Source organism: Papilio machaon, chromosome 6, assembly GCF_912999745.1.
Source record: "Papilio machaon chromosome 6, ilPapMach1.1, whole genome shotgun sequence".
Classification (NCBI taxonomy): domain Eukaryota; kingdom Metazoa; phylum Arthropoda; class Insecta; order Lepidoptera; family Papilionidae; genus Papilio; species Papilio machaon.
This window is the reverse complement of record NC_059991.1, coordinates 5,954,568-5,982,324: the sequence shown is the minus strand read 5'-3', so window position 1 is coordinate 5,982,324 and position 27,757 is coordinate 5,954,568. Positions and strand designations below refer to the sequence as shown.

Genomic DNA, 27,757 nt, shown 5'->3' with positions numbered 1-27,757 from the left:
AAAATATATTTGTTTTTCTTATTGCAGTAAGTAATATTTCTAAACAAACATTGCCAACAAAGAAAAATAAAGTCGAACTTTTTACAATTCACATTATATAAGGTATAGTAAATACCAATACTATACAAAATATATATCTTGTTACAATAAGATAAGAATAAAACAAAATATTGGAATATAAAAGATACTATATTCATTCGCTCTCAAACCTTACAACAAACTCCACGTACGGTACATTATAAACTCTATAAAAATAACTTAATATCCCATCACTCCTCTTCAACCTCATCGTCTGTGGTGAACTCACTCTCGTTGCCGCCCTGTAACAACAAAATATTAGTTAACTTTGCTTATCATATTATATAGTCGAATTCAATCGAAAAGAGAAATTATAACAAACTTATGTAAACGATTTTACCTTTATAAGGCTTATTATATACAGAACATGTTTGTATCAATTTAAATACTGAAACTTTCCAAAATAATTCCATAGACAAGATAAATGACAGTGACATATATTGACATGTGTAACTATAATTTCTCATTTCCATTGTAATTCGACTATACAGACAAGCTATCGCCCGTGCCTTTGCATGTGTTTATTATTTATTTTTCTTTTCTTTTCAATGAATAATGGTGAAAATTACGATCGCAACTGATATTGTAAATGAAGTTTGTAACATTTTCGTTTGCTTCTTTGCAAGAAGAGGATCAAGGAAATTCTTTATCGATTGATCAACGCCATCCTGATACATTTATTACCTATTTATATATCTACATATATGTAAAATAAACATAAAAGATGAAAATTTCTACATAATAAAAAAACTATGATAGATATTGAGCATTGGGGCGATCACTAACACAATGTAAATACGATAAACGGATTTCATCACGTATCCGTTCTCAATTCCATAAATATACGATCGCACAGACACGTAATTAGGTTATTATTTCACTAGAGGAGCGATTGCAAATCCCATGTTTAAATATATCAATTGCAGCATCCATTCTAACCGTGATAACTCAAATCAATACCAAACCAAGACATTTTTTTAGCCGACTTCAAAAACAAGGAGGTTATCAATTCGACTGTTTTTTTTTTTTGCAAAGACATGCTGGTATTTGTTTTTCTGCTATAGATTTAGAGTCGAACAGTATACAGTACAGAGTACAAGATGTAAAGGTCCACTTTATTTGAATATGATTTAAAATAGATATTTTTTTGTTTCATTTTTAATATATAAAACTAACGTGTGTGGCCTGCATTAGATAACGTGTTAAAATTTGTATACAATGCAAATCTAGACATACAATGTAGGTGGACACAATAATATCATATTACAATTTAATAACAGAGAAGCCGAGAATTCATCGAATGGCAACCGCCCAGTAATACATCTGCATTGTTTACTATTCAACTACTTATCATGTTGCTATTTTAGACATAATGAAATATTAGTTGTTTAAATTATACAACACTTTAACCTTATTTAGTTGGTTATATTTAAGTTTTGATACAGCAGTTAATTTGAAAATACGATATAATTTCCCTTTTCTTTTCCTTCTGTCTACGCTTTCATGTTTTTGAATGGCTATGTTTTTGTTATGGCGTTGAGGCAATGGAATCTAACGATATAAATTACCTGATCGTTGTTATCAGTGTCGGAGTCGCTGAGCTCCCATTGCGGGTGGTCTGCTGGCACCGCGGCTGCCTCTTTCACGTCCAGCTTCATGTCCTGCTGCTGATCCATGCCGATGTACGAGTCTGTACAAACACACACATTAACACAATACAATGGTAGACTGATAAGACTATGGTATAGTACTTTTCAGATATCTTTGCGGCTCTTAACTTTGCAGGAATCGCTGCGCTTAACATAATTTTAGGTGTAGCAGTGCCTAGAGGGATGAGGGGGGGAGGCACTACGCAACGTCGATGACCTTGGGCCGCCAAGATATATGACAACAAGTATAGCTTTAATTATTTAAATTACTATTTCGTGTCTTGCATTTTTTAACACGCAAATGTTCTTAGATTCATAAGTGTATCTTATAATTTTAAACCTAAACTAAATAATAGAAAACAAAACCGGATCGTCTACATTTGTTTTATATTTGTTGCAGTTTATGCAAATTTTATAACAAGAAGTAACACATTCATTCAGACAACACAACTATTTGAAACATGAATTTAATTTGAAGTATGCGCCGAGAAATGTAACCACCATACATCAGTGTAATGCGGCGTGAAGTTATGTCCACCGCACAGGCGAGTAATTACCAGTTTACCCCGCCCTCCCCCACACGCACGACCGCTGAGATTTTATATGCGCACTTGCATCTTTAAAATGTATTTCTGTAGCAATAAACAACACGGCCCATTTCTACGAAACGGTGATACACAAACACGGGTTATTTTTTCGCGCTTAGCACAACTATTACAGAAATGAAACGTTTGCAAAATAAGTCGTATTGGGGTGACTCGACATTTATTGTTCGACATATTTTCAGTAGGTATAAAGAGTAAAATATTTTTACTATTTGTAAGTTTGACACATTATTTTATTTTCGGCTACTTCGCCCGCATAAAAATACGATACAGAATGACTAACCTAAACCATACGTCAAACATGTATTACCAATGAATACTTATTCAATCTCAAGCACTTATTTGTCATCGTTTTTCCTAATGCTGGTATTGCTGGTATTGGACTCTAGGATGTGAGTCATACAAAATATCCTAATTAAAATAAAACATTTAATACCTCCATCGGCCATCCATTCCACTACTGAACTTAGACCTTCCTCGTTGCTTTCTGCAATTCTAGTTAAAAAAGAAGTCCCTTTCCTAATTTATTTACTTTTTCGACCTACTTAATGTCTTTATTTATTGTAAACTAGCTATCGTCCGCGACTCCGTCCGCGCGGAAGTTAAAAAAAACTTATTTAGTATCCTGTGTTCTTCCAGACTATGTTCTACATCTCTACCAATTTTTAGCGAGATCCACGCAGCCGTTCTGGAGATACCTACAAACAAATATCCATCCATCCCTCCATACATCCATCCATACACGTGAATATTCGCATTTATATTATTATTGATTAGTAAGATGAAATTTTTGAGTTGATATTATAAACTGGCGATCTGCCCTGGATATGTTTATTTAATTTTTTTCCATATAAATTCAAAGCCAAGGATCAAGATAAAGTGAAACTTTCCAGGTCGATACACGTTACGTCAACGATTACTCGTCAAGTTACACAAGGGTTACACATTATTCCGAATTAGTCATATAGGGAAATAATCGAATACTTTCTCTTTGCCACAAAACCTGAATCAAGCGGTTATGATAAAAAATATAAGCAAAATGAGCTAGGCTATGTAAATTTCACACAGTTAAAGATCGCTTTACTAGTTGTTTTACTATTCGGGTGTCAAAAAAATGTCTGTTCTCGGAAAAACCGCCACACGGCGATAAAATAACTGCTCTACTTCTTTTTAAGAACTCAAACTTTTGTAAAAAAAAAACTCATGCCTTTAGATTTAAACATAAATCTATCGGAAATATAAATTCATGTAAATATTGATATCAAACTAGGTTATCTAGACCCCGTTGGAAAAAATCAATAATCCATATCAGTGCCTCTTTGCCTGCCATCTGTACCTAACTTTCCACTTAGGATCGAATACCGTACAGAAAATTGCCACCACGGGTTCTATTATTTAGCATTTATGTATATTGCTGTAATGAGTTTTCCATCTAATTGTATGAGCTTCACCGATGACGTTTCCATAAAATACCAAAAATACAAATTCTGTAATTGCCGATGTCTATGGGCAGCGGTAGCTTCGTTTTGAGAATCCAGTTGGCCACTTGCTAGTTTGCCACCCAATAATATAAAAGAGAGGGTAGAAGTGTATGTACTGACCAGAGCGCAGGCAGCAGGCGAGCGTGTAGAGGCCGGGCCAGCGCGGCGCAGTGAAGCGCAGCTGCAACTCGTGCGCGGCGGCGAGCGCAGTGACGTGCGCGGGCGCAGTCAGCAGCGTGCGCGACTTGCGGTCACAGATGTAGCACCACCAGAACTCTTGCTTCTCCTACACATTTATCATTCAAAATTACACACTAACTACAACATTTCATTTATTTATTAAAATGTTTACAAACATATGGAGTTACGTACAGATAGGTTTAGCATTGGAGCCAGTCATAGTATGAACTGTGTGACAGGCACCGGCGCCTTTCCTTTACAATATACATGGCTAGCGGATTAGTATTTTGTGTGTAGTGCGGTCGGTATGTTATATTTGTGTCTACATATGTGTGTAGCTTGTCGTGCAAGATAGTGTGTTTTTTATAGAGGGAAAAAAATCCCTCAAAAAATGTGTGTGCGCGGGTGTGTGTGTGCGTGTATATGTCGGAAGGAATTGGAGTCGTTTAATGAAAATTACCCGACCCTTACTACAATTACATTTTAAGTAAAATGCTTCCCTTAGTGGGCTTTTAACGATACCGTGTGCGACAGATAGACGATCATAAACTACAAAACGATGAATACTAGTATCCTACTAAACACCCGTGAAAATGACACACGTTTTCCATATTAATCATATCAATTACTTCTATCACTTTCCATGACCAACGAGATATTAATAAAACCAGGTGAAAATGACTACCCAACAGGAAACTCATTTGAGTTCTCTTATTTGAAGTTAGTGAGTAAATGAATGTAGTACCTGTGGGAAGTAAGGGCAGTGCACGGGATGCGAGCTCTTGGAGCGCCCCTCGAGCCGCTCCCGCTTCAGTATCCGCTTCTGGAAGCGCTCCCACTGGTCGTCGTCCTCCGCCGCAGACGACTTGTCGCGAGACTCGTCCTCAGAGCACGAGCTTCGCGAACCTGAATCCTCGGAACTGCCCACGTCTGATTCCTCACCTGTTGACAACAATTTATCTTCTACAATTTAAAAAGAACATCATTTTTTAACAGTTTAACCACCCTTATCTTATAAAATATGTAATTCTTTTACAATTACTAGATTTTATTTTTGTTTATATACATATTAGAAAGATCAGGAAATAATTAAAAAAATCACGCGATAAATTCCTTACTCGTATTTTTACAAATGTGGAAATGATTGAACCTGCATCTTTTTTTTGTATCCTTGGGAAATCTATAAAAACATCCTGCCTTCTGAGAGAAAGACAGGCTTATGTGAGACTTGTCTCACTAAGACTGATGACTGAGACTTGACTCGGGATCTCTAAAGGAACTCGTCTTGGATAATTGTATCTTAAAAGTGAAATGAAATAGCTTCTTACCTTCATCATCCTTTTTCTTTGGTTCTTTAGTTTTCTTGGTGTCATTGGTGGCAGGAGCGGTGGCAGCTGCCGCAGCTGTCGCAGCACCGGCGGCCGCGGTCTTCGCCGCTTGCTGCTTCGCCGTCGTAGGTTTCTTAGCTTTCTTCGCTGGTGCTTTCTTACTTTGCTTCATCCAAACTGGTCTTTTGAATGTATCCTTCTTATCATTCTTCTCATTTTTATCATTGTCTACTTTTTCACCATTCTCACCGCCACCTTCTTCGTCTTCTCTGAAATTAAGATTATCATGTTAAAAAACATACATTGCAGAATTTAAAAATTGTCTTGAGAAACAAAATATTTAATGGTTACTCACTTTATTGTCTCCTTTTCTTTAATAGTGGTATCTCCGAAAAGTTCCTTCATGTTAGTCCTTCTAAGAGATACTGTGACTGTTACAATGGCTCCCGCTGTCACCACCGTCGAGTTTTCATCGTCAATTACTATAAATAAAAGATAATATTTAAAACTACTATAGTCAATAAATTTAAAGTCTTAGCTTCTTATAATATTTAACGCAAAATAATATTCAAGACAGAAGAAACTAATGTTTAAAAGCAGTCATACTTTTATAAGCAAGAGTCCAAAGGACTGAGATATTTCTCTTACTTATAGAGTCCAGTCATCTGTCAAGACCAGACAATGACTCTCACTTATAGTGGTGTCACACTTATCCAGATTTGACTATACATACTATATCCAAATTTTTAATATCAATAGCAAGTAAAATATGTTAAGCATCAACATACCTTCTGTATTCACTTGGAAATGTATATAAGGCATATTTCCCAACACTTTCATAACATCTTCATATTGTTTATCATTTAGGAACCTAAGTACTTGTCTTCTGTCTTCACCTGACAATTGTGCTAATTGGAGTAATGATTTTATATGTTTTTTGCGATTCGTAAAGTATTTTAGATGGTCTTCTGTAATGTACGGTAGTTGGAGTAACGGAGACTTATATTCCCAAAGCCCTTGAACGATCATTGGGGAGAGCTTCATACAGTTTTCTATTGTCTCAATTGTGGGTAAACGAGGAACTGAAAATAGAAATATCACTTGTTATTTTAGCCTTTATTTGACATATTGGTATAAAGTACAAGCAATATTTGTAAGAACATTCTAGAAAATACATTGCACAAATCAGATTCAATTTGTTTTTTTCTTGTTTAAAAAATAGCAAATGCTTTACCATATCTAATTTGTAAATTGATTAACAAGGAAAGAGTTTCAATCGTAACTGAGTAATATTATTGCTATATATATGATTGATCTATGACTTTTTTTTAATTTATTGATCTACTTATTATATTACGTTGCAATTCTGTTACACTTTGTATTATTTAATTTACAATATAAATACAAACAAAACTCACTTCTTCTAGCATAAGCAAGCGCGATAAGCTGGTTAACACAGTTGACCATTTCCACAATAAGGTCCGGGCAACGGGACACCACATAACGTCTGTCACATTCCAATGTGTCTTCAGGTAGTTTCATACGTGATAAATGTGCATGTAAAAGTGCTCGTGCCTTAATACTGTACGGTCGACATAATGGTTGCTCTTTATTCTTTTCACCAAGGTTTGGTAATTCACGTAAAAGCTGAAAGAAACAAACATTGAAAATTACGTTATATATTTTGTAAGAAATGTAATTCGGTGAAAATAACAAAATGAATTGTATGATATGGTGCTAATATTATATATGTGACAAAAGTTGTTTTCTTTGCTATTTCAATTTATGAGATTCAGTATATAAATTGTATCCATTGTTTACTATATATAGGCCTTATGTAAAAGACTGGGTATTTCATTTAAGAATACAACAAGATTCAATAGACATTATAATAATTAAATAGTGATCTAAATTCATATGTGTCAATATCAAAGATTCTCACTGATTATTGTCTATTGTTTTACAGAACTACAAATTCAACACATAAACCTTTTCTTTAAATATAAAATATTCTTATTGTTTCAAAATCATGTATATTTTTTTTCAAAATTATCTTTATGTACAAATTGTTAAGAAATCATAATATATAAATCAAACAAAATAAACCCTTACTACTATGAACTGTAAAATCAATATATCTTACCGCTGGCACTTCTTCATTATCAGTTATCCTTTCAATAATTTCAGAATTATGCCTGCGATCAAATTCACAAGAAGCTGCCAAAATCATCAATGCCCTTTTCAAAGGCATTGAGGGAGTCTTGTGACAAAAGTAGAAGTACATCTGAGTTGTATCCAATAGAACTTGTTCTCCAGAATATTTAATTGAACGATACCACCAGGTACCTACCTGGAAAAAAAATGTTATTCTTGGATTAGTATCCAACAGTTTATGTGTTATGAACTATAACTTAACGATAACTTTTAATCTGTCAATCAAAACTAGAACATAATAGTAATATTTTTTATAAAGATAGATGAATATAAAAGATATTCTATTGTTTGCTACAGTTCATTTAAATTTCCCCACAGCACAATAGAACATAAATACTATTATTCCATTAGAGATTTAAGATTTATTTAAACTTTTTATCTTTTTTCTTGTTTGCATTACGCCAACTAAACCCAAAATTGACTAAGAAAATATCTCTGTAAGTTTATTGTTACATTACAATAAGTGAAAAAGTAAATTAATAAAATTATTTACAAATTAATCAATTGAATATAAACTTACAGCTATAGGTAGGGCAACCATAAATACAAGCCCATACAATCCAAGCACCCAGACACTATTTTCCTTTTCTACAATCCAACTGGGCAATGCAATACCAAAACTCATAGCACCTGGACCATCTGGGTTACCATATTTTTCCCAGTTTCTTCTTGCCTCTTCATCTGTAAGTGCCTAAAAATTAAAATAATTGTAAACACATTACTCATAGAAAACTTACTATAAATTTTACAATAGGTGAATGTTCTATCTAAAATTCGTTATTTTGAAATGAACTTGTTTTTTTGTTCTTATATTTCCGAATAAATAAAACATTGAATTATAACTATTTAGATTAGATGAAATAGTGAGTTTTACTTACTTGATAAGCTTTAGTGAGTCTCATGAAAGCTTTTTCATCACCAGTCTCCTTGTCAGGATGAAGTATCAATGACTGTTTACGATAAGACCTTTTTATCTCTGCCTGTGTAGCTCCAGGCGGCAACCCGAGTATATCATAAGGATCGAAATTAGACATTTCATAGTCAAATTGAGACACTTTATATGCAAGGAATCCAAGGAGAACCCATCCTGATATTATAGCTAATTTTATAAAAAAGTTTTTTAAGGTTTTGTATGGCTGAGATTGCTCAATAACATGCTGTTTCTTTATACAACTTGGACATTGACAACGTTCTGCTTGTATTGCAGGGTCTGAAATCAAATTAAAAGTTTTTTTTACTATTTGTTTACTTATCTCAGTAATGCTTAAATGCAAACCTATAAAGGATTGAGTTAGTGTGTCGGTTAAAGGTATCGTTAACAATTAATGTTAACATGCAACCATTTCTCAGTAATGTACCGTATCGTCACGTTGACAGTGCCTTATACCGACATAACTGTACACCTCAAAGTATCTTTGCAGTAGCTAATATTTTTTTTTTTACATTGGATAAGTTTACGAAGATTTTGATGAAAAGTTTTATGAATTTAAGATTTTTCATTTAATTACATTGTAAACTTACAAACCTTCTTTTCGTTTCCTCGGCCAGTAATAAAATGTAGCTGGAACAAGTATTAAAGCGAGAAACGAAAGCACAAAATAAAAGAATGTAGATCCACTCTCGTCATATTCAAACTTTTGACCACCCATTGTATAAATTATTTTAATACATAGTGCGATAAATAAAAATCATTACCGCGCTGCACGATAAACCTGACGTGTCATTCGCAAGTTGTAATTGCAAAGATTGCCAGCTTGATAACCCAAACCCAAACTATTGTGGTTTGGTAAGTAATAAAAATTAAAATGGTGAATTAGTCACGTTAGAACTTAGACAAAAAAATTGAAACGACGCAAATTTTAAAACAATCTTTGGATTTTTGGAAAAAAAACATTTGGAAAATGAAAAATAAATCAACAATAGGTATCACAAAATATGTACATTAATGAAAATTTTCTGTTAACATTTGAAAATTTTATAGAATATCTTTTTCAATAAAACTACAACTTTAAAGAAATATACCGTTGGTGGTTTGGTATTTCTTAGGTAAAATTCCCTAGTCATTGGAGTCAATTAAAATCCAGAAGTTCTGACGAATGTTATTTTTTTAGTCACTGTCACTGTCAAAAATAAAATTTCGTTGCCTATTGCAGCAGTGATATGTAATAACGAAATCAGATTTTGTTAATACAGAAATCAGCTTTATTGCACACGTAACAAAAAACAATATTCTATATAATATATAATTGATGCTAAATTTGGTGCGCTATTAGCCGTCCTTAAATTTTATTTTTTGACAAGAAACAGAAAATTTGCGTGTTTTGTTCATACTAAATTTTATGTTTTATTTCTTTATACTTAAAAGAAGGTAAAAATGATGTAGTTACTTATTTAGGACTTGCTTTCGACAATCAATTCTTTTACTCTTTACTAATTAACATTGGTTTATCATGAATTGAAGAAGACTTAACCATGAGATATAATTTCTTTAATTTTTTTGTAGTTTATTTTAATTCTTATTTGTAGATGGCTACTAAAACAATTGCTAGTGCAACAGTAAGGGCTGTTAAAAAAAGGGTGCTCCCCTCACGAGCTGCTTTAGTTTTGACTCCAACAGCCGTTCAAAAAGTAAAAGAGATTATGTCTAAGGAAGAAGCTAAAGGTTTCATAGGACTGAAAGTTGGGGTCAGACAAAGAGGTTGCAACGGATTGTCCTACACATTAGATTATGCAACAACTAAAGGCAAATTGGATGAAGAAGTAAAACAGGATGGTGTAACAATTATAATAGACAAGAAAGCACAGTTAACATTATTAGGTATGTATTTTCTGCAAAATTAAGATGTTACCAGTAATTGGATTCAAAATGCAGTAACCAAGATATCTTATGCTTCTTATTTCTCATTTTTTTTATGTAACACAATTTTACTAGTCTATTGATAAAATTTATTTTTAAATTTGCAAACTGACAAAACATTTATCCATAGCAAAAGTTTATTACAAATATAATAAAAGATCTGATGTCTGTTTCCTTTTATGATTCTTCACTTACTGTTTGTTACTATGTATCTCTGAAAAAACTTAATAAAATTTAGCACCGTTGTAGAACAATCTGGAAGAACACATAGGCTACTTACCAAGTTTTTTGTTCCCTCATGTGCAAAATGCTAGTATCATGTATTGTGAAGCAACATTTGATTAATTCATTACTTCATAATTAAAGTAATGCAATATCCTTTGTTGTTATTAAAAAGAATATAAACTTTGTTATTTTCAGGTACTGAAATGGATTTTGTAGAAGATAAGCTTTCAGCTGAATTTGTGTTTAACAATCCAAACATAAAAGGCACATGTGGATGTGGGGAATCATTTAGTATATAGAATAAATCTTAAACCTGTATTGCCTAGTCTCCCATTATTAACAAATCTTAGATCTTTTGATTGTAGAAAGAAAAAAAATTATAAATTATAAACTATGAGATAAATGTCCCATTTACTTTCTAAAAGTTTAAAAAACTTAGGCAAAATTAGTATTAAGTTTTTGTTGTGATGAATAGATTGTATTTTATTGTACAGTAGATATTGTATTATGTTGACAGTTGTAATATATTATTTTTTAATTTATATGTGTTTAATTTGTTCTTTTCCATGTTACATTTCAATATTACCACCTTATCTAACATTATTAAAGCCTAAAAGAGGAAAAAAATGCAGAGCAGCATAATTAGTACTAGCATAAAAGTAACTGTTAAGTAATTTTTGACTTTTATTAAAACTATATTAATTAATTAAAAAAATAATAATAATGTTAATTTTATTAAAGATCAATAAAGTAAAGGAAGAGTTGCTGCAGTACAGTAAATCTGTAAAATAATTATATCCGTTTGTGGCACTTTTGCAGACTATTTAAAGTTCCTTAAATTATTCCATAGAAGATTTCTATTCAATATTTATAGCTTTCATAGTAGAGTAGTAGTCATCTAGGAATTGGAATATTAGATATTCTATCACAGGACAGGAATACATAAAGAAAAAATGCCTAAGTTCTACTATAATTACTCCTTATCTTTAGAAAAGATAATTGCGAAATAAATGTTTATTATCACAACTATAAATTAAAACAAGATTGTCGAAAATTTGACAATAGAACTTCGGTAGCTTAAGGTTAAGCAATTGCCGTAGGACCTGGGTTCGAATCCCATGTACCAAGAGGTCATTCGATTTACATATGTACATTAATGCAACATTCTTACGATGAAAGAAAACGGTGATATTATTATTTTGAAAATTGTATCTGCAAATAATTTCTATAGTGTACAATTAATTCAACTACATTTATAAATTTCTTACAATAAAGGAAATTAAATTACTTGAATAATTGTTCTTAACATCCGTGGTTTAAATAGTCCTGTTTAATTATTTTGTGCATAAAACGGAACGCAAACGCATGGAAAGATATAAATTCATGCCATCTCTTTCGCACAAATAACATGGTGGTAGCTCTTCGTTTGGTGGTAGCGCCGTGTGAAAAGTTTATATTGTTTGCTTATTCGCCTTTGTTTACGTGTACAACTTCCAGATAGGTTTTAAGTAGATAAAATTTTAATCCTGTCGTTTATGGAAATTAATGTTACCGTTTTCAATATACAGTTTGTGCATAAGATAAAATATCATAACCGGGTGAAATGAATAACGGGGACGTCGGAGGATCCAGAGGCAGAGGTCGTGGATGGCAGCAAAACGATAATCAACCTCGGGAACTTCGCCGACCGAAAACCGTTGTTGAAGGTAATGACGCTTGGTAATGTGTAATTTTTATCAACACTTTCACAAGATGAATACAAATGAGTGGTAGAGCGACAACGTCATACATTGCTCGTCTATGCACACCAAGACACCAGGTGAAAGTTTTAAGGATTTTCACACATGATGACGTCGACTTACTTTGACAGATAGCAACCGGTTGTTATGCTACTATACCAGCAGTGTATATTAATTTAGTAGTACTGAATTTAATATATTCTAATTGTCTCATAGTTTTCAATTTCATTTTTTTATATTACGACATATTTCGGTGCATACTATTTTCCTGATATAAACTTTTTCTTCGGTCAATTTAATTGATTTCTTTCGATTCCTTTGTTCAATAGTTGAACCATCAAAATCGAAGTTGTCTGCTGATGCAAAAGAATGGTACCCACCTAACTATGTGCCACAGCCAGCGACATACACTGACCCTTCGCCGTACAGGCCTCAGCGCTTCTCTGTTCAGAGCAGACTACGTCAAGCGCAGGACGTTAACCCATACAGTTACGAAGAAATGTCATATGCACTTGAAGAATTTGAAAATGTGGATCTGCGGGTTAGTTGATACAAAAAACAAAGTGTTTATGAATTGAACTTCAAAGAATTTCATAAAATAAAATAAATGTTTTAGGAGAATCTTGGCAATTTGATTACTGTTATGTGTGAGATAACATTTGAACCTGGCAAGTTTGATACACTATGTGGACCGTTGGTTGACTCTTTTGTGTCAACATTACATGATGTCAACTACACTAGGCCTCTTGTTGAAGCTATTGTGAATCAGGTATGATTAACTTAACTCTTAAATCTAACTTAAGAAGTATAAAATAATAAATACAGTCAAAACCGTTTACAGCGACATCGTTTAGAACAACATACCGGTTAAATTGACCAAAATCAAAGGTCCTGGCTGAATGTTATTACATATCTTTCCTATTAATACCTGTCACCGGTTGTTACAACTATCGGTTTTTACGACTCAATATGAGTAGTCCCTTCGATGTCGTTATAACAGATTTTGACTGTATAATTACAAAAATAAATTCATCGCAAAATAATGTAATAGTAAGCATTTAGTGTCTATGTCAAATAAACAGTTCATTTTTGATTACTTTTCAATAAGAGTTCTTGTATATGTTAATTACATCTCTTAGGTCTCATAAGAGAAGTAACTTTTTATCGGATGGTTTGAATGAAGTATTTTACAGTTCAAAAATAATAGATAATTTTTATGTATTTCTATTTAGTCAATCGCTGAATCTAATTTCCGCTACAATGGGGCGAGACTCTGCTCGATGTATGATTCAGTTTCACCACCAGAAGAGTCCAAGTTCCGCTCTTGTCTTTTGGAGCGTTGTGCCGCTGAGGAGAATAAGATCATTAGTGGAGTTGAGACATCGGAAGAGAATATGAGAGGGTTTGCTATGTTCCTTGCAGAGATATATACCCAACTGGAAGACAGCCAGGTATAAAAAATAATTAATCATTTATTGACATTAACAAAACACAAATTACACATTTATTTAGTAAAAGGTAAGTATGTATTAAACTTTAGATTTTTTAATATTGTTATAAATTGTAGCATTTGTTGTTTTTAGAAAAGCTAATTTCAATTGTTATTTTGTTATTTATAATTAATAAGTTTTTAAAGAATATTACTTCATTTCAGTAGTATATGTGTTTTATTGTAAAGTATAACTTTCAGGGTGGACGCTTAAAATCTTTAGGTGAAAGCCTTTGCAAAGTGCTTCTCCATTTGTTGGATACCGACAAAGAGATCAATATTAAAGCTGTGTGTCAGTTACTTAAAGTAAGTACATGTTTTGGATTACTTTAATTAAGTTAAAAGTAATTATTTTGTTAATATTACAGTAAGATAGGGAAGATGTAGGAAATTAAATTAGTTGCACTATTTGTATTTTCTTGGAAATATAAAAAGGAGTGAATTTTTATTAAAGTTAATTGTCGCAGTCCGCGCGGCATTAAAAAAAAAGTAATAACTAGCCTGTGTATTCTACCAGACTATGTTCTACAAATGTGCCAAATTTCATCAAGATCCATTCTAGAGATACATTCAAAAAAACATTTATCCATCCATCTAAACATTTCACATTGCATTTATTATATTTGTAAGCTTTATTTCAGCTTATAGCAGCTTTATTATAAGTGACAATAGAAATAGAGGTAAAAATACCTTTCCTACATTGTTCATGTTAACCATTATATATTATTTAAAAATGTTCTATAACAGCCTGACTTGTGGAGTTCATCATAACCACAGTTGACATAAGTGAAAGAATACAAATTGATTTATTGAATTGAATGTTTTAAAAGTAATATGTTGTGCAGTTGTCGGGCATAGCGCTGGACGCGGATTGCCCGACAGGTATGCACGCGGCATTCGAGAGGCTGCGGCGACGCTCCTCGCTGGCGTGTGTGCGCGGAGTGGTAGCTCTGCGGGCGGCGCGCTGGGGCCTCACCGAGCCCGACCGAGAGCCCCAACCGCCGCAGGACTCCGCCCCGCCCTCAGCGCAAGGTGCCCACGCCTACGACACCAGGCGACGACAACCCAACAATAGTAAGTTAAAACTACCTCACGCACATTACATTTCATAATCCATCACATTATTTTTTTTAAATAACCTAAACTTTTGTTGACGTCACTTCATTTACGTCACCGATCTTGAGCCTGCCCTAAATTGTTGTTAGGCCTGAAGAAACCTAACCTTCATTAAAATCAAATTATTTCAAGTTTACCAGATTTTAATTAGCAATTAATAGACACTACATGAACATCTATAGAGAGTAGATATAATGTTAAACAAAAATATTGTTCATCACTAATTTTGAATACTTGAATCGAAACTTACACAGGCTATTTTACTGCTCTCACGCTTTTCATGTTCAAATATTTGATAGTACATTTCATTTGGCCAGCAATTTCACTAGCTTACAAAGCTGTTGCTACTTAACATACAGACACAGCTACATGCTGCTTATGTTATGTAAATTTGCTTAACAGAATTCATATGTAAAGACTATACAATATAATTGACCCGTTTTATCACTTACATAGTTATATTAATCCACAAACTAAAAAGATGTAAGTCTTGTCTTCTTTTTGTACTGACTTATTAAAACGGGACTTTAATATTGTTCATATTAATATAATAAAGATTGCATTAATAAACCTCACATTAAAATAATCCATTTGGTTTTGGTTTTGCTCATCACAACAAATAAAGGAAAATATAAAGGTATCATTTTATAATTGTTTAAATTCAATAATAAACCTTGCTGGACGAATTAAAGATTTTCAAATTATTGACACTTGATAATAGTTAATTATAAACTCTGGTATGGTCTACGGCACTGAAAATGTTAAAGCACGTACTATAGACAACGAGTGATGTCCATAAGACATGATATGATGTCCGTGCCATCTAGATTTTAGATGAAAGAAGGACAGGGTTAGGAAATTCGACAGGAGCCATTGGCTTACTTTTTTTACGCTGATGGAATGTAAATAAATAAATGTATTGTATTTGTTGGAACAGTATTTAACGGTGATATGGAAGGAGGGGCGAACAACGAGGGAGGTTACCTCGCCGACGGGCACACGCTCACGGCGGAGGAATGCGCCTTCCTCCAGAGCAACCTGCCGTCTAAGGCTGCCGCTATCGAAGAAGACATACTGTGAGTTATATTTATCTATAGGATATGCAAATCATAGAATTTATCCAACTTAGTAGTTTTTTTATAATGCATTTTTAGTTCGCATAATTAACTTTGTAGTAGGAAATAGATTTGTGTTACAAAAGGTTGGAAAAGACGCGAACGAAACTTCATTGTAAATAGCATAATTTAAATATATTAACCATGCGACAAAGAACAATACTTATTTATACATCAAAATAAAATTTAAACGTATTGTTTGATTACAATATTTGATCTACATGTACAATTTTTAATAGTTAAAAAACTTCAAATAGTTGTATTCAAAAGGTACAAGGTTAATCGATGGCGACACCTGAGATAGGTTCAAATTCAGCAGTAGTTTATATTTATTGTCCAGCAAGTGTTTTATATATAAGATTTAATCTTCTTCATACAATAGTATAGCTTTTGGCTTGTAAACAAAATTTGCCTACGGAAAAATAAAAAATTGCATGCTTTTAAATGTTATATTTCATTATAAAATGTTAATATTAAATTTGATCAGCTTTATTGCTTACTTTGTCTTCAATAGTTTTTTTATTTGTAGTTTTTATTTATTTATTATTCATTAGAAGATGCATGTGTCATTAAAACATATACGCGATAGCTTTTTGAAAATTACATTAATTCTGCAAACTAGTTCTAGTTAAAGTATAGTCCTAGTCATCATCACCCTTGTCTTATCGCACTCACGTGGGGTCGGCGCACAAGGTTTTATAACCCTTCAAGATTTGGCTTCATTTTTTCGAGGCGAATTTCACCTGACTATCAAAAACCCTCCTTGGGAATATCTTAGAATTATATATAATAGCTAAATAATTCAAAATTACTTCTAAAAATACACCAACAGTAAAACATTATAAATAAAATAAAACTTTAAGCTCTTGTCACTAGGTAGTTAGTGATCATTATTTATTTTAGTGTCATTCTTTACTACCTCTATATTCTTGATAATCGTCTTGTATTAGTTGTCTAGTTTGGTTAAAAAATATGATGGTATCATTTGAATATATTTTCAGCGACGAACTAGAAAACGATGCATGGGAGACCGGCATGGACGCCGAGATGCAAGCCGGCTTCCTCGAATTTCTCAAGATGTCCAACCAGATCAAACGATAACCACATACAGTATGCGACTAATGTTACTAACCGAACAGAGTCGCATTCACTCTACCGACAGGAGAAGTGTTTAAAAAGTTATAAAAAAATTATAAAAATACTTGGAAAATAATAAAAATATCTCAGTCGCAGACCATCACTTTAGAAGAATTAGTATTAATTAGGTTTGGAATAGTGAAGCGATATGATTAGAGATCTTATCGTCTTATATTGAAGAGAATATCAATTTCTGTGTTTTTAAATCATATCTCTGAACATCTGGTCGTGCAGCTCCTTATTTGTGATACAACAAAGTGGGTGATCACGTTGAATTTCAATGTAAGTACTTCCATTTATGCATTTGTTAGTAATATCTTAAAGTTTAAAATGATATAACCAGAAATACTGACATTTACTGCCTTTTTAATAAATATGTTGTAATATCAGATACATATAAAATAGGTGGTCTTTTTAGAGTGGTTCATATCGGATGTTAAAGATGGTCTATATTATTTTTAATTTTCATCTATACAAGCCAATTAGAATATTGTATGCAGATATGTCAGTGTTTTGTTGTGTTTTATTTGCAATTTGATTTGTATATTTTTGGTCTGTCGCTGAGTAGAATAAATTCATAATAACATGCAAGCAACATAAATTACTTTGAATTTTATATTTTGTCACATTTGAATCAAATAACATAATCATGATTGAAAATGATTAAATGTAAACAAGTTTTGTGTACGTCATATAATTGGGATAAAATAATCAGGCATTTTTAAATGCTTATTTTTTAAATGTAAGAAAAAATATATTATGTTTAAAAAGTTCATAATTATTTGTATAATTTGATGAAATAATATGTTTTCTTTGTTGTATTAATTTTAAAAATCCAAATACTTGTTTACATTTTGTCTGTATTTCTTCTAGTTATTTAATGATCTCATTTATAACTCTTTCAAAGTTCTTGACAATAAATATGAAATTGCTTACAAAATGTTATATTTAACAAACTGCATAATAAACACATTACAGTCAGTTAAAGAACAACTGGAAATCAAATCCAATGAGTGTTTAATTTCTTTAAGTAGCGTTAGAATGGAATTTCTTTAAAAAGTAAAGCAAAATAATGCACAAAAAAAATACAAATTTTACATTATTTGCAAGTGTAGAGGCAAAATGACAATAACTCTATTATTTTAATATAATAAATGAATGCATCCTTCAAAATATAATCACTCGGGACGCATCTGAAAGTTAAATCTTGGATGGCTTAAAAATGAAGATGAAATTTTTTTTATTATATGGGGACATGATAAACTTTTTTATTTAAACAATTTTTTTAATTGAAACAGCTTGAAAGGTAATAGATTTTATGTATAACCTTTGCGTAAAATTTAGGTTATTTTTAGTTAATATTTCTAGATTTCTGTCTTTAAATTGTGTTTATTATTTTAATTCAATTTGGATTCACCATCATTATGTGAAAATTGTTTTATTAAAAAAAAAATCACATTACGCCCTCACATTACGGCTTTTTATGATCCGCCGATTATTTAAGTAAATACTTCCATGAATTTTATTTGGTATTTAGTGAGCAAATATCACCATTAATGCCAAATTCGTTACATTGTTTTGTTTATAATTTCTTGTTATTGACATAATGCTTATTTGTATGAAGTGAAATTGTGTGATAATGTATAATGATTGAATTTTAATAATGACCTAATTACCAGTCTATATGTCACATAATACATATATCAGTTATGGTTGCATGTACACATTCATACAGTTGTGTATAGGGTTGCCAGGTCACCAAACCTACAAGCCGGACAGACATTTGGGCATTTGGGTAGAAAGATTGGACACCCTATATTATTTAGGATTTTGTCTAAGTATTAATAAGTACACTCTCGTTTGGGAAATATAAAAAGCCGGAAAACTGTTTATTTTGGCCGGACACGCAATTAAATAGCCTACCTATGTCCGGCTTTATCCGGACGCCTGGCAACACTAGTTGTGTATATGTTGATCCATTAAATACATTTTTGAATATTTTTGCAATATATACTGGAATTATTTATTTAAAACGATTAGGGCGAATGTTTATAATATTTCATTGTATTTTTGTTGCAGTGATATTATGAATGTTATAAGAATAAATGGATATTTTATTATAAGTCATTTAAGTAAAATGTTGTTTTATTTCTGTAAACCTTGATACATACTGTATCTTCAATTACAATCAAATTAAATCTATGAACCTTTTATACACTGTTTAAAAACACTATCACGGCCTCGTAATAATACAAATACTTTATGTATTCGTTGTTGAGTTACATTATCTATATGAAGGTCAAGACAGATTAATTTTTGTCAAAGCAATATACACGCATGTGATATAATTTAATGAACTTATGTTTGTATCTTGTACAAAATTTGAACATAAGTATTTTAAAATACATTGATTCTTTTGTTAAATATTACTATTCGTTATTTAGTTCTTTTTTTTACTTAAAATAACAAAGCGTTTGAAAAAACCTTTATTCCGCGTTTTAGTTAAAAATTTTCATAAACGACTGAACCAAATTGGTGAATTAGTTATAACAGCTATTAAACTACCTAATTTCAATCGAACAGGTTTATTTTATTTGTCTAGTGTTTAATAAAAGTGAAAATTGAATATACATAAATATCTTAAATTGCTTTATTGAGTTTTGGATATAGTCATTATGTTACACTTCAGGTAGTACTTTGTAAGGGTTGAGGATACCATTAGGGTCCATTAGTTGTTTGAGTTGCTTCATCAAGTGTATAGTTGTAACATCTTTGCTGTAGTGAATGTAATGCGGCTTGCGGAAGCCGACGCCGTGCTCTGCACTTATAGATCCATTCAACTTGGCCACCTCTTCAAATATATAAGGTTCCAACATTGAACACACTTCTTGGTCGTACTTCGGTACTGTTACGTTGATATGGATGTTACCATCGCCTAGATAAATGTGAGAAAAATGTCAGCATATCTTTTGCATTTAATAGTTGTTGACGGATAATAATCACATAACAAACAGTGGTCAATGAACAATCGTTCTTCTATTTGCTTCTTATTCACCTATTAAATAAAACCCTGCTGTTTACTACACAAGAGTTTAGTACTTACGAAGGATAAACTTGGAAAAGTAAATGGTTCTTAAAATGTTATGAAAAAATTCCACTTCCATAACATTTGTATCAACATATTCGTTATCTCTGTTTATTCGAATGATGATGTAAGAGACGACTATATAATTTGATATGTAACAAAGAATATAAAAGATATTTCATCTCACCAACGTGTCCGTATCCGTATACTTTGATCGCTTTCGAGCCTAACTTCTGTCTGAGCAGCGGCACGAGGCTGTAATAGTTCGCAAGTGGCACTGACACGTCGTATTTGAACACGTAGCCGTCGATCAGACCCGCGCCGGCTATGCTCTCACGTAGATTCCAAATTGTCTGCAAATATAATATTTAATGGATCATGCAGTAAAATGGTAAATTTGTAATGCTCTCCCCCTCTCTCTTCATCGCCTTTCGTTCCTTCATTTTATATTCTATATTTTTAGATTATCGCAATCTTGAACTCTATCAAAATGTTAAGAACACCTGCATTTTGCCAGGTTCCGAAGTGACGGTTCCGTCAACTATGAGTCCGCTCTCCATCTCCTTGTCCAGAAATCTCGACAGCTTCTCAGCGTCGTGGGTTTCGTCACTGCCGCTCGTTTCCACCAAAACGTAGAAAGGATAATCTGATATTGGATTTCTAGAAAAAAAGTAATGCCGTATATGAACAAACCTTGGGACAAGACATTTTAGCTTTTTATTTCTAAACTTACGGCAATTTAAGATTTTCTACAGTAGAGGAGATAGAATCATTGTCAGCCATTTCGAAGGCTGATAAAATCTCTCCGAGCGATGATTTAGCGCTTGCATACAAACGAAGGACATTTTCGAAGTTTTTCACACCTACAAAATATTCTTTATTAATTTATTGTAAAAAAAATCTGTAATATAAAGTTTATTTAAGAACATTCGAAATGGCCTAATGCCAAGACGCCACGTTTACGCGTCCTATTTTAAAACCAAAATATTTGCGATTTTAATGTAGTTTTATGCTGTATTTATACTCTAAGCCCAGACTATCTTTCTCTTATACTCATAGCTCATAGCATATTTAAAAAGACATATTAAGACTTACCGAAAAATCCAAGTGAAACAGCTTTCGGCATCGCGGGGCAATGGATCGCAACTTTGGTCACAACACCTAAAGTGCCTTCAGAACCGATAAACAGGTGCTTTAAGTGATATCCTGTATTGTCCTTTTTTAAAGTTTTTAGGCAATCTATGACCGTGCCGTCGGCTTTTACCTTTGAACAAAAGGTTTCTCAATAATTTTGATTCAATAAAATGTACTTAGGAACCCTGTTATCGCCAGAATAAACACTTCGCACTAAGTCTGGTATAAATGGTGACCAGATCGTAGAATGTATGATTTCATGAGATAGCTATCTAAAATTGTCTTTTAAAATGGTTGACAACACGTCCAAAATTTGGTGACATCATATAAACTATAATATGCTCCAAATTAATTGACAAATGTGCTCACAGCTTCAACACCTAGTACTGATCCATGTAGGTTCCCGTAGCGCAGCAGCCGCAGCCCGCCAGCATTCGTGCTCACGTTGCCGCCGATGTGGCACGACCCTTTAGCACCCAAGTCCAAAGGCATTATCAGGTTGCGCTCCCGCACGTAGTTGTCCAAATTCTCCAAAACACATCCCGACTCACAAACTAATGCACCTACATAGAGTACGATACTATTTTATTTATATAGTGCAATATATAGCTTTGGGTTTAATTCGAAAAGGAGAGAGTAAAAGTAATGATGGAAATTGGTGCTTTTCCAATTGCTTGAAATTTGAATGCCTTGAATGGGTTATTTTCATATTTCTAATTCCGTAAAGCATTCCTAATTTTCATTCTACAAAATTGTATAATTAACAATTTCAAATAGGCAAGATCGATAGTGCTGCCCTCAATTTCCATAAAAATCTTACTTCATTTAATTTAATTTTACCTGAAAGTTCATCTAGGCTGATAATTTTGTTCATAAGCATAAAACTCAGAACGATCTCATCAAAGACAGGCACCGAGCCGCCGACCAATCCCGTGTTCCCGCCCTGTGGACAAACTGCCAGCCGTTTCTCGTTGCAGTATCTCAAGATATGAGACACCTCTTCTGTTGACTTTGGCTTTAGAACTAATTTCGATTGTCCTAAAAATTCGTTATAATCACTATTCTTAATTGAAAAGATAATTTAAAATATATAAAATTACTTAATTCTCCAACCATTAAGCCAGCCAATAATACTTTGTAGTTATTAAAACAAACATAAATAAAGGTATAATTTATAATAGCAATAAGAGTAAATAAATAAATAAAATAAAAGTAATATAAGTCATCATCATCATCAGCCTTTGTCTGCCCACTGGTAAGCATAGGCCTTTCCCAATGGCTTCTACAATAGGCGGTCAAACTAAGTCGTGGTCCACCTGGAAGGAGGTCGCCCCGCGCTCCGATAAGTCAACTACTATATTTTTTAGTAAAGTGACATACCTCGGCAATTTTTAATCCAGTCAATATTAAATGGAAGAATATCATTTTCATCAGTCAGCACCCGATCTTCGCTTAAAATTGTCTTAAAGTAATCTACATCGGAAGCTTGTATGTTGCCGAATTGCTTTCTTCTTACATTGTATTTCTCCTGTTAATAACGTAAATACCTTTGAAATTAAGTAAGAATCAAAGCGTTTTGCATAATATAACAGGGTAAACGTTTAACACTTATGAGTCAAAAACATAAAAATTACGAAAGTTTAGCCTAATAGGATCCAGAGAAATATGATTTTTCTACTAGGAATCGAACCTAGTAAACGCGGCGTTAGTCATTACCACAAGTCTCGATTTCTTAAAAAAAAACATTTTGTTTTGCGTATTGCTTATAAAATTGTATTAACATACTTGTTTACTTAAGTCAAATTCTTTTTTTTTTTGTGAAGATTAGTTTAATTAATGTGTGTATGAACTACGATAAAAATTATTTATTTTAACGAAAAGTTTTTGTAAGGCGTATTTACGTTTGTTTAGTAATTTTTTTTCTTTTAAATTAAAGACATCTAAAATTAAAAAATTAAAAATCACTTCGAGGTCAATACAAGCTCTAATCAATAATTAATACATTACCGAAGATAACTGTGGTAGAACTTGTGAAGCACATCTTATTTGATTGAAAACTTTAGTATTTTTTAAATTACTTATCAGCAAAGTCCATGAATTTAACATAACTTCAAAGTGTTTTCACAGAAATTATTTTTATTTAATACCGTAGAGGACGGAGAAACTTATCAGTAATAATGCGTTGTTTGTTGACTGTACTATGTAAATGTATTCTTACGTAATCATTTCGAGCGGCGGAGCGGGAGTTTGTTTATAGACGTCGAGAATTTGTTATCTATTGTGATATCTGAACCACTGCTAATGTATAAATCGCAGTACATATTACTAATATTATAAATGCGAAAGTTTAGATGGATGGATGGATGGATGGATGTTTGTTTGCTTGTAGGTATCTTCAGAACGGCTTAAAGGATCTGGATGAAATTTGGCATGGATATGGAACATAGTCTGAAAGAACACTTATACTACTTATTGAGTTTTGTTTTTAATCAAGGTCGGACGGAGTCGCGGGCAACAGCTAGTTCGTTTATATAAGTAGCATGTATTTAACCGCGATGATATTTCACTGATGATTAGAATAAAAAACATTGCCATCTCAGATTTTCAACGAGAATTTGAAGATATGAAAAGAGAGGGAGTGTGTTTATGTAGCGAAAGAATGTCTTCATTATTTTATTTAATATTTGAACATTAAAAATATCTGTTCATTTAAAACAACTTATATCAAAATCCCAATTATAATAAAGGTAAAAATAACATAACTGGCACAAAAACTATCATAATTTAACACACTCTTTGGCCTCAGTTCTCATGTCAGAATTGTTTTATATACTACTTGATCATTTATGTTGACACTTGACAAGCGGTTGATTTCCACGTGTTTTTGACAATATTTAAAATAAAGTTTTAATAGTATTTAAAATACCGATAATGGCTAAATTAAAACTAAAGAAAACTAAAAAAGCAGATCAACAACCCACCACCAATACCACAAAAGACGAAAATATGGTTGTCCTTCCACCAGTACGAATGTCCGATGATCCGTTGCCTAAACAGGTTTGTTCACTGTTTTTGTTCACTAGTTTACCGTACTTAGAAACAGATTTTTCAAGGAATATTCTAATATTAAAGGTTATTTAATGTTTTAGGTGAAATGGATTAATAGGCAACGAGTTCTAGTGTTTGCTGCTCGTGGTATCAACCATCGTCACCGTCATCTTATGGAAGATATAAAAAGATTAATGCCTCATCATAAAACTGAATCCAAAATGGAAAGAAGCAAGAATCTTTACGTTGTCAATGAAATAAGTGAAATGAAAAACTGCAACAAATGCCTCTTGTTTGAAGGAAGGAAAATGAGAGATCTATATCTATGGATGTCTAATGTTCCTAATGGGCCAAGTGCAAAGTTTTTAATAGAGAACAGTTAGTATCATTATATTGCATATCTTTCAAAATACCTACCCAACAATAGAAGAAAATTCAGTAAATTACACTTATTACTTTACTTTTATAAATAATAAAATATTGCAACTGGGCAGGGATTCAACAGTTGAACACGTTTCAACCATTGACCATTTTTCATTAAATCTTATATATATAAAAGAAAGTCGTGTTAGTTACACTATTTATAACTCAAGATCGGTCAAACTGATTTAGCTGAAAATTGATGGGGAGGTAGCTTAGAACTAGGAGACAGACATAGGAACTTTTTTATCTTGTGTGCATTTTTTTTATTCCGCGCGGACGAAGTCGCGGGTAAAAGCTAGTTTTTTATATAAGTCGAAAATTTAAATAAGTCACTGTAGACTTTTTCCGCCATCAGTCTTCAGGTTTTATTTATTGGTTGTTAAAATCAACTATTTAATAAAACAAATTAATGTTTTACTTCTATGTACCCATCTCTAATTGTACTACTTGTACTACCACTATTATTTTCCCTGTATTCATTTCAGTTTACACAATGGGAGAGCTGAAGATGACTGGCAATTGTTTGAAAGGGTCTAGACCTCTTTTGTCCTTTGACCCACAATTCACAAAGGACCCCCATTATAGTTTATTGAAGGAGCTGCTCATTCAGACATTTGGTGTGCCCAGATATCATCCAAAGAGCCAGCCATTCTTTGATCATGTGTACACATTTATGATTCTTGACAACAGAATTTGGTTTAGAAATTATCAAATTCTCTCTGAAGATGGAGCTTTGGCAGAAATTGGACCAAGATTTGTTTTGAACCCAGTAAGTATAAAACTTAATGTACAAATCATGTATATAATTATTTTTGTACTCATTTTTACTATAAACTGAATAGCAATAATTCTCATGGATTTCAACTATAAATCTTCTCTTAGGTAAAAATATTTTCCGGTTCATTTGGTGGGACAACATTATGGGAGAATCCTAAATATGTCAGCCCCGCAAAACTTAGACAAGCAATGTCAAAGAAGGCAGGTAACAAATATGAGAGGAGAATTGAAAAGAAGGCAATGCATGAAGCAACTAAACCAGAGACTGGATATCCTGATATAGAGGGTGCTGATTTCTTCAAAGTTGATCCTGTGGAGCAGGCTCAAGAGGTGGTGGTTAAAGGTTAGTATTAACAGTGAATGTAAAAAAAGAAAAATATTACTATACTGTATACTCTTATGAAATTATATATATTCTTTTTTATTTTTCTTCTATACATATGTATATATATATTTTTTTTGTGGAGATATAACTAACATAGTTTTTCATGTAAAATATCACCATAAATAAAGTAATTCATGTAAACCAGTGCTACATCATATGTAACTAACATTTACATTTTCAGAGGAAGTAAACAATGATGAAGATGAATATGCAAGTGATGAAGAAGAGGGTAATGCAAGTGATGATGAAGAGGGTAATGCAAATGATGATGAAATTCCTGACACTAAGAGCAAACCCAAATTTAGTATGAAAATAAACAAAACCAAGCCAGAGAAAACAATAAGGAGAAAACAGCTAAAAGCAAAGAGCAAGGCTATATCTGATCAAATCAAGAAGAGAAAAAATAAACATTTTAAGAAAAAATCTGTAAAAGTATGAAACTTTTCAAAGGGTTTAAATAAAAATAAATTCACATATAGTCAGTTTTATTTAATTTAAAGCATAAAAAAACATTGATATAGATTTTATCATTTGATGATTGAACAATGGAAGATAATTATTTACTGTGAGGTAGACAAAATTAACAAATGTACTTTTTATAGCATTGATATTATAATTATGTTGAGATTATCAAAAATATTTGTTATTTGATTACATTTTATTCAATTATAAAGATGATTATGTTTAAATAAATATAAAGAATTAATAATTACATGATTATTCTTATACATATGTTAGATGCCAATTCCATGGTAAAAAATTGCAAAGAGAAATAAACTAAAGTATAAAAATTTTGAGAAAAACTTTACAAAAATCCACTTCATTCTTTCTACTTTATTATTCTTGACTCATTAATAACATTATTTAACACCATTAATATAAAACTGTAATAGCTTGTTTGAAATAAATTACCAATAAAATGGCAGAAAATAATGGCATGTTAATATTTGAAGATATAATTAAAGCATATCATTACTGCTTATAAAATTATACAAACACTGGTCAAATATTTATTTTTAGAGTTAATTTAGGTAATTATGACTACCTTATGTTTCAATACACATCCATTTAAAAAAAATATTTAAAATTATTTTGGACGGTAAGCATGAGAATTCTTAAAACCTATAAATATTAAAAATTACCTGGAGTTGATTTAGGAAGAGAGGAATCATTAAATTATATCAATTAAAAATTAAAGCCTCTATTTCTAAAAAAATTAAAAAATATGTAAAAAGCTTTTTAAAGCAAAAAAAAATATATTTTCACTTTTCTAAGGGTCTATTCAAGCTCAGGAGTATGTATTTTAAAAATAGTGACAAGATTGTCTCATATTCAAAATGGATATTTCTTAAAATATAATATATATCTTGAGTTATTTATCAAAAATTTTAAATTGTTGAATACAACAATGATAGTATAAAATGCCTTAGAAATGTTTATTTTTTGATTTTTTTTCCTTTATCTCATAATATGATTTCAAACCACATTGTTCCTTAAAACTATTTAAAAATTCATAATATAATGTGTAATAGTAAAAAGTGATTATGTAATTAGGTCCATAGGTGCTGTTACCATAATTGGAAAAATTTTGAAATTTTATCAATGCCTAATCATCTAAGCATTCAATAATTCAAAGCATACCATTGTTATAACTGAGCATTGTTTTAAAAACTAAACTTAGATTAAAATAAG

At 32.0% G+C, this 27,757-nt stretch overlaps 5 protein-coding genes across 5 annotated transcripts; 3 read left to right on the top strand and 2 right to left on the bottom strand.

The window, feature by feature from the left end:
• Positions 1-154: 154 nt before the first annotated feature.
• Positions 155-9,291, bottom strand: LOC106714946 (translocation protein SEC63 homolog). The gene is made up of 12 exons (XM_014508077.2): positions 9,061-9,291; positions 8,414-8,745; positions 8,056-8,226; positions 7,465-7,671; positions 6,740-6,968; positions 6,110-6,403; positions 5,677-5,803; positions 5,322-5,590; positions 4,739-4,935; positions 3,934-4,099; positions 1,647-1,768; positions 155-320 (listed from the first exon to the last, which is right to left on the bottom strand). Exons 1-12 carry the CDS (start codon positions 9,182-9,184, stop codon positions 270-272), a joined length of 2,289 nt encoding a protein of 762 aa, XP_014363563.2. The 5' UTR covers positions 9,185-9,291; the 3' UTR covers positions 155-269.
• Positions 9,292-9,803: 512 nt separating this feature from the next.
• On the top strand, positions 9,804-11,049 carry LOC106714947 (iron-sulfur cluster assembly 1 homolog, mitochondrial). The gene is made up of 3 exons (XM_014508078.2): positions 9,804-9,903; positions 10,062-10,353; positions 10,813-11,049. The coding sequence occupies exons 2-3, from the start codon at positions 10,062-10,064 to the stop codon at positions 10,914-10,916; spliced, it is 396 nt and encodes a 131-aa protein (XP_014363564.1). The 5' UTR covers positions 9,804-9,903; the 3' UTR covers positions 10,917-11,049.
• Positions 11,050-12,014: 965 nt separating this feature from the next.
• On the top strand, positions 12,015-17,779 carry LOC106714792 (polyadenylate-binding protein-interacting protein 1). Its single transcript, XM_014507900.2, has 8 exons — positions 12,015-12,323; positions 12,686-12,897; positions 12,973-13,125; positions 13,589-13,807; positions 14,047-14,151; positions 14,691-14,919; positions 15,899-16,037; positions 17,078-17,779. Exons 1-8 carry the CDS (start codon positions 12,221-12,223, stop codon positions 17,175-17,177), a joined length of 1,260 nt encoding a protein of 419 aa, XP_014363386.1. The 5' UTR covers positions 12,015-12,220; the 3' UTR covers positions 17,178-17,779.
• A 2,060-nt stretch (positions 17,780-19,839) lies between these two features.
• Positions 19,840-23,662, bottom strand: LOC106714808 (D-2-hydroxyglutarate dehydrogenase, mitochondrial). Its single transcript, XM_014507920.2, has 9 exons — positions 23,440-23,662; positions 22,813-22,960; positions 22,273-22,470; positions 21,802-21,995; positions 21,394-21,562; positions 21,032-21,161; positions 20,802-20,958; positions 20,486-20,651; positions 19,840-20,148 (listed from the first exon to the last, which is right to left on the bottom strand). The coding sequence occupies exons 1-9, from the start codon at positions 23,536-23,538 to the stop codon at positions 19,892-19,894; spliced, it is 1,518 nt and encodes a 505-aa protein (XP_014363406.2). The 5' UTR covers positions 23,539-23,662; the 3' UTR covers positions 19,840-19,891.
• Positions 23,663-24,262: 600 nt separating this feature from the next.
• On the top strand, positions 24,263-26,510 carry LOC106714751 (ribosome biogenesis protein BRX1 homolog). The gene is made up of 5 exons (XM_014507856.2): positions 24,263-24,489; positions 24,582-24,858; positions 25,389-25,672; positions 25,786-26,023; positions 26,247-26,510. Exons 1-5 carry the CDS (start codon positions 24,364-24,366, stop codon positions 26,501-26,503), a joined length of 1,182 nt encoding a protein of 393 aa, XP_014363342.2. The 5' UTR covers positions 24,263-24,363; the 3' UTR covers positions 26,504-26,510.
• Positions 26,511-27,757: the final 1,247 nt, after the last annotated feature.

Excerpts from the sequence above, each read along its gene's own strand:
- LOC106714947 (XM_014508078.2), top strand. The coding sequence starts at position 10,062 with ATGGCTACTAAAACAATTGCTAGTGCAACAGTAAGGGCTGTTAAAAAA. Across the intron at positions 10,354-10,812 it reads AGCACAGTTAACATTATTAG|GTACTGAAATGGATTTTGTA; the intron begins GTATGTATTTTC and ends TGTTATTTTCAG.
- LOC106714751 (XM_014507856.2), top strand. The coding sequence starts at position 24,364 with ATGGCTAAATTAAAACTAAAGAAAACTAAAAAAGCAGATCAACAACCC. Across the intron at positions 24,859-25,388 it reads AAAGTTTTTAATAGAGAACA|TTTACACAATGGGAGAGCTG; the intron begins GTTAGTATCATT and ends TATTCATTTCAG. Across the intron at positions 25,673-25,785 it reads CAAGATTTGTTTTGAACCCA|GTAAAAATATTTTCCGGTTC; the intron begins GTAAGTATAAAA and ends ATCTTCTCTTAG.
- LOC106714946 (XM_014508077.2), bottom strand. The coding sequence starts at position 9,184 with ATGGGTGGTCAAAAGTTTGAATATGACGAGAGTGGATCTACATTCTTT. Across the intron at positions 8,227-8,413 it reads GACTCACTAAAGCTTATCAA|GCACTTACAGATGAAGAGGC; the intron begins GTAAGTAAAACT and ends TTTAATTTTTAG. Across the intron at positions 1,769-3,933 it reads CGCCTGCTGCCTGCGCTCTG|ACTCGTACATCGGCATGGAT; the intron begins GTCAGTACATAC and ends GTGTTTGTACAG.
- LOC106714792 (XM_014507900.2), top strand. The coding sequence starts at position 12,221 with ATGAATAACGGGGACGTCGGAGGATCCAGAGGCAGAGGTCGTGGATGG. Across the intron at positions 13,808-14,046 it reads CCCAACTGGAAGACAGCCAG|GGTGGACGCTTAAAATCTTT; the intron begins GTATAAAAAATA and ends TATAACTTTCAG. Across the intron at positions 14,920-15,898 it reads GCGACGACAACCCAACAATA|TATTTAACGGTGATATGGAA; the intron begins GTAAGTTAAAAC and ends TTGTTGGAACAG.
- LOC106714808 (XM_014507920.2), bottom strand. The coding sequence starts at position 23,538 with ATGTTAAATTCATGGACTTTGCTGATAAGTAATTTAAAAAATACTAAA. Across the intron at positions 22,471-22,812 it reads CTGGATTAAAAATTGCCGAG|GACAATCGAAATTAGTTCTA; the intron begins GTATGTCACTTT and ends ACGAATTTTTAG. Across the intron at positions 20,652-20,801 it reads CGGAACCTGGCAAAATGCAG|ACAATTTGGAATCTACGTGA; the intron begins GTGTTCTTAACA and ends TTATATTTGCAG.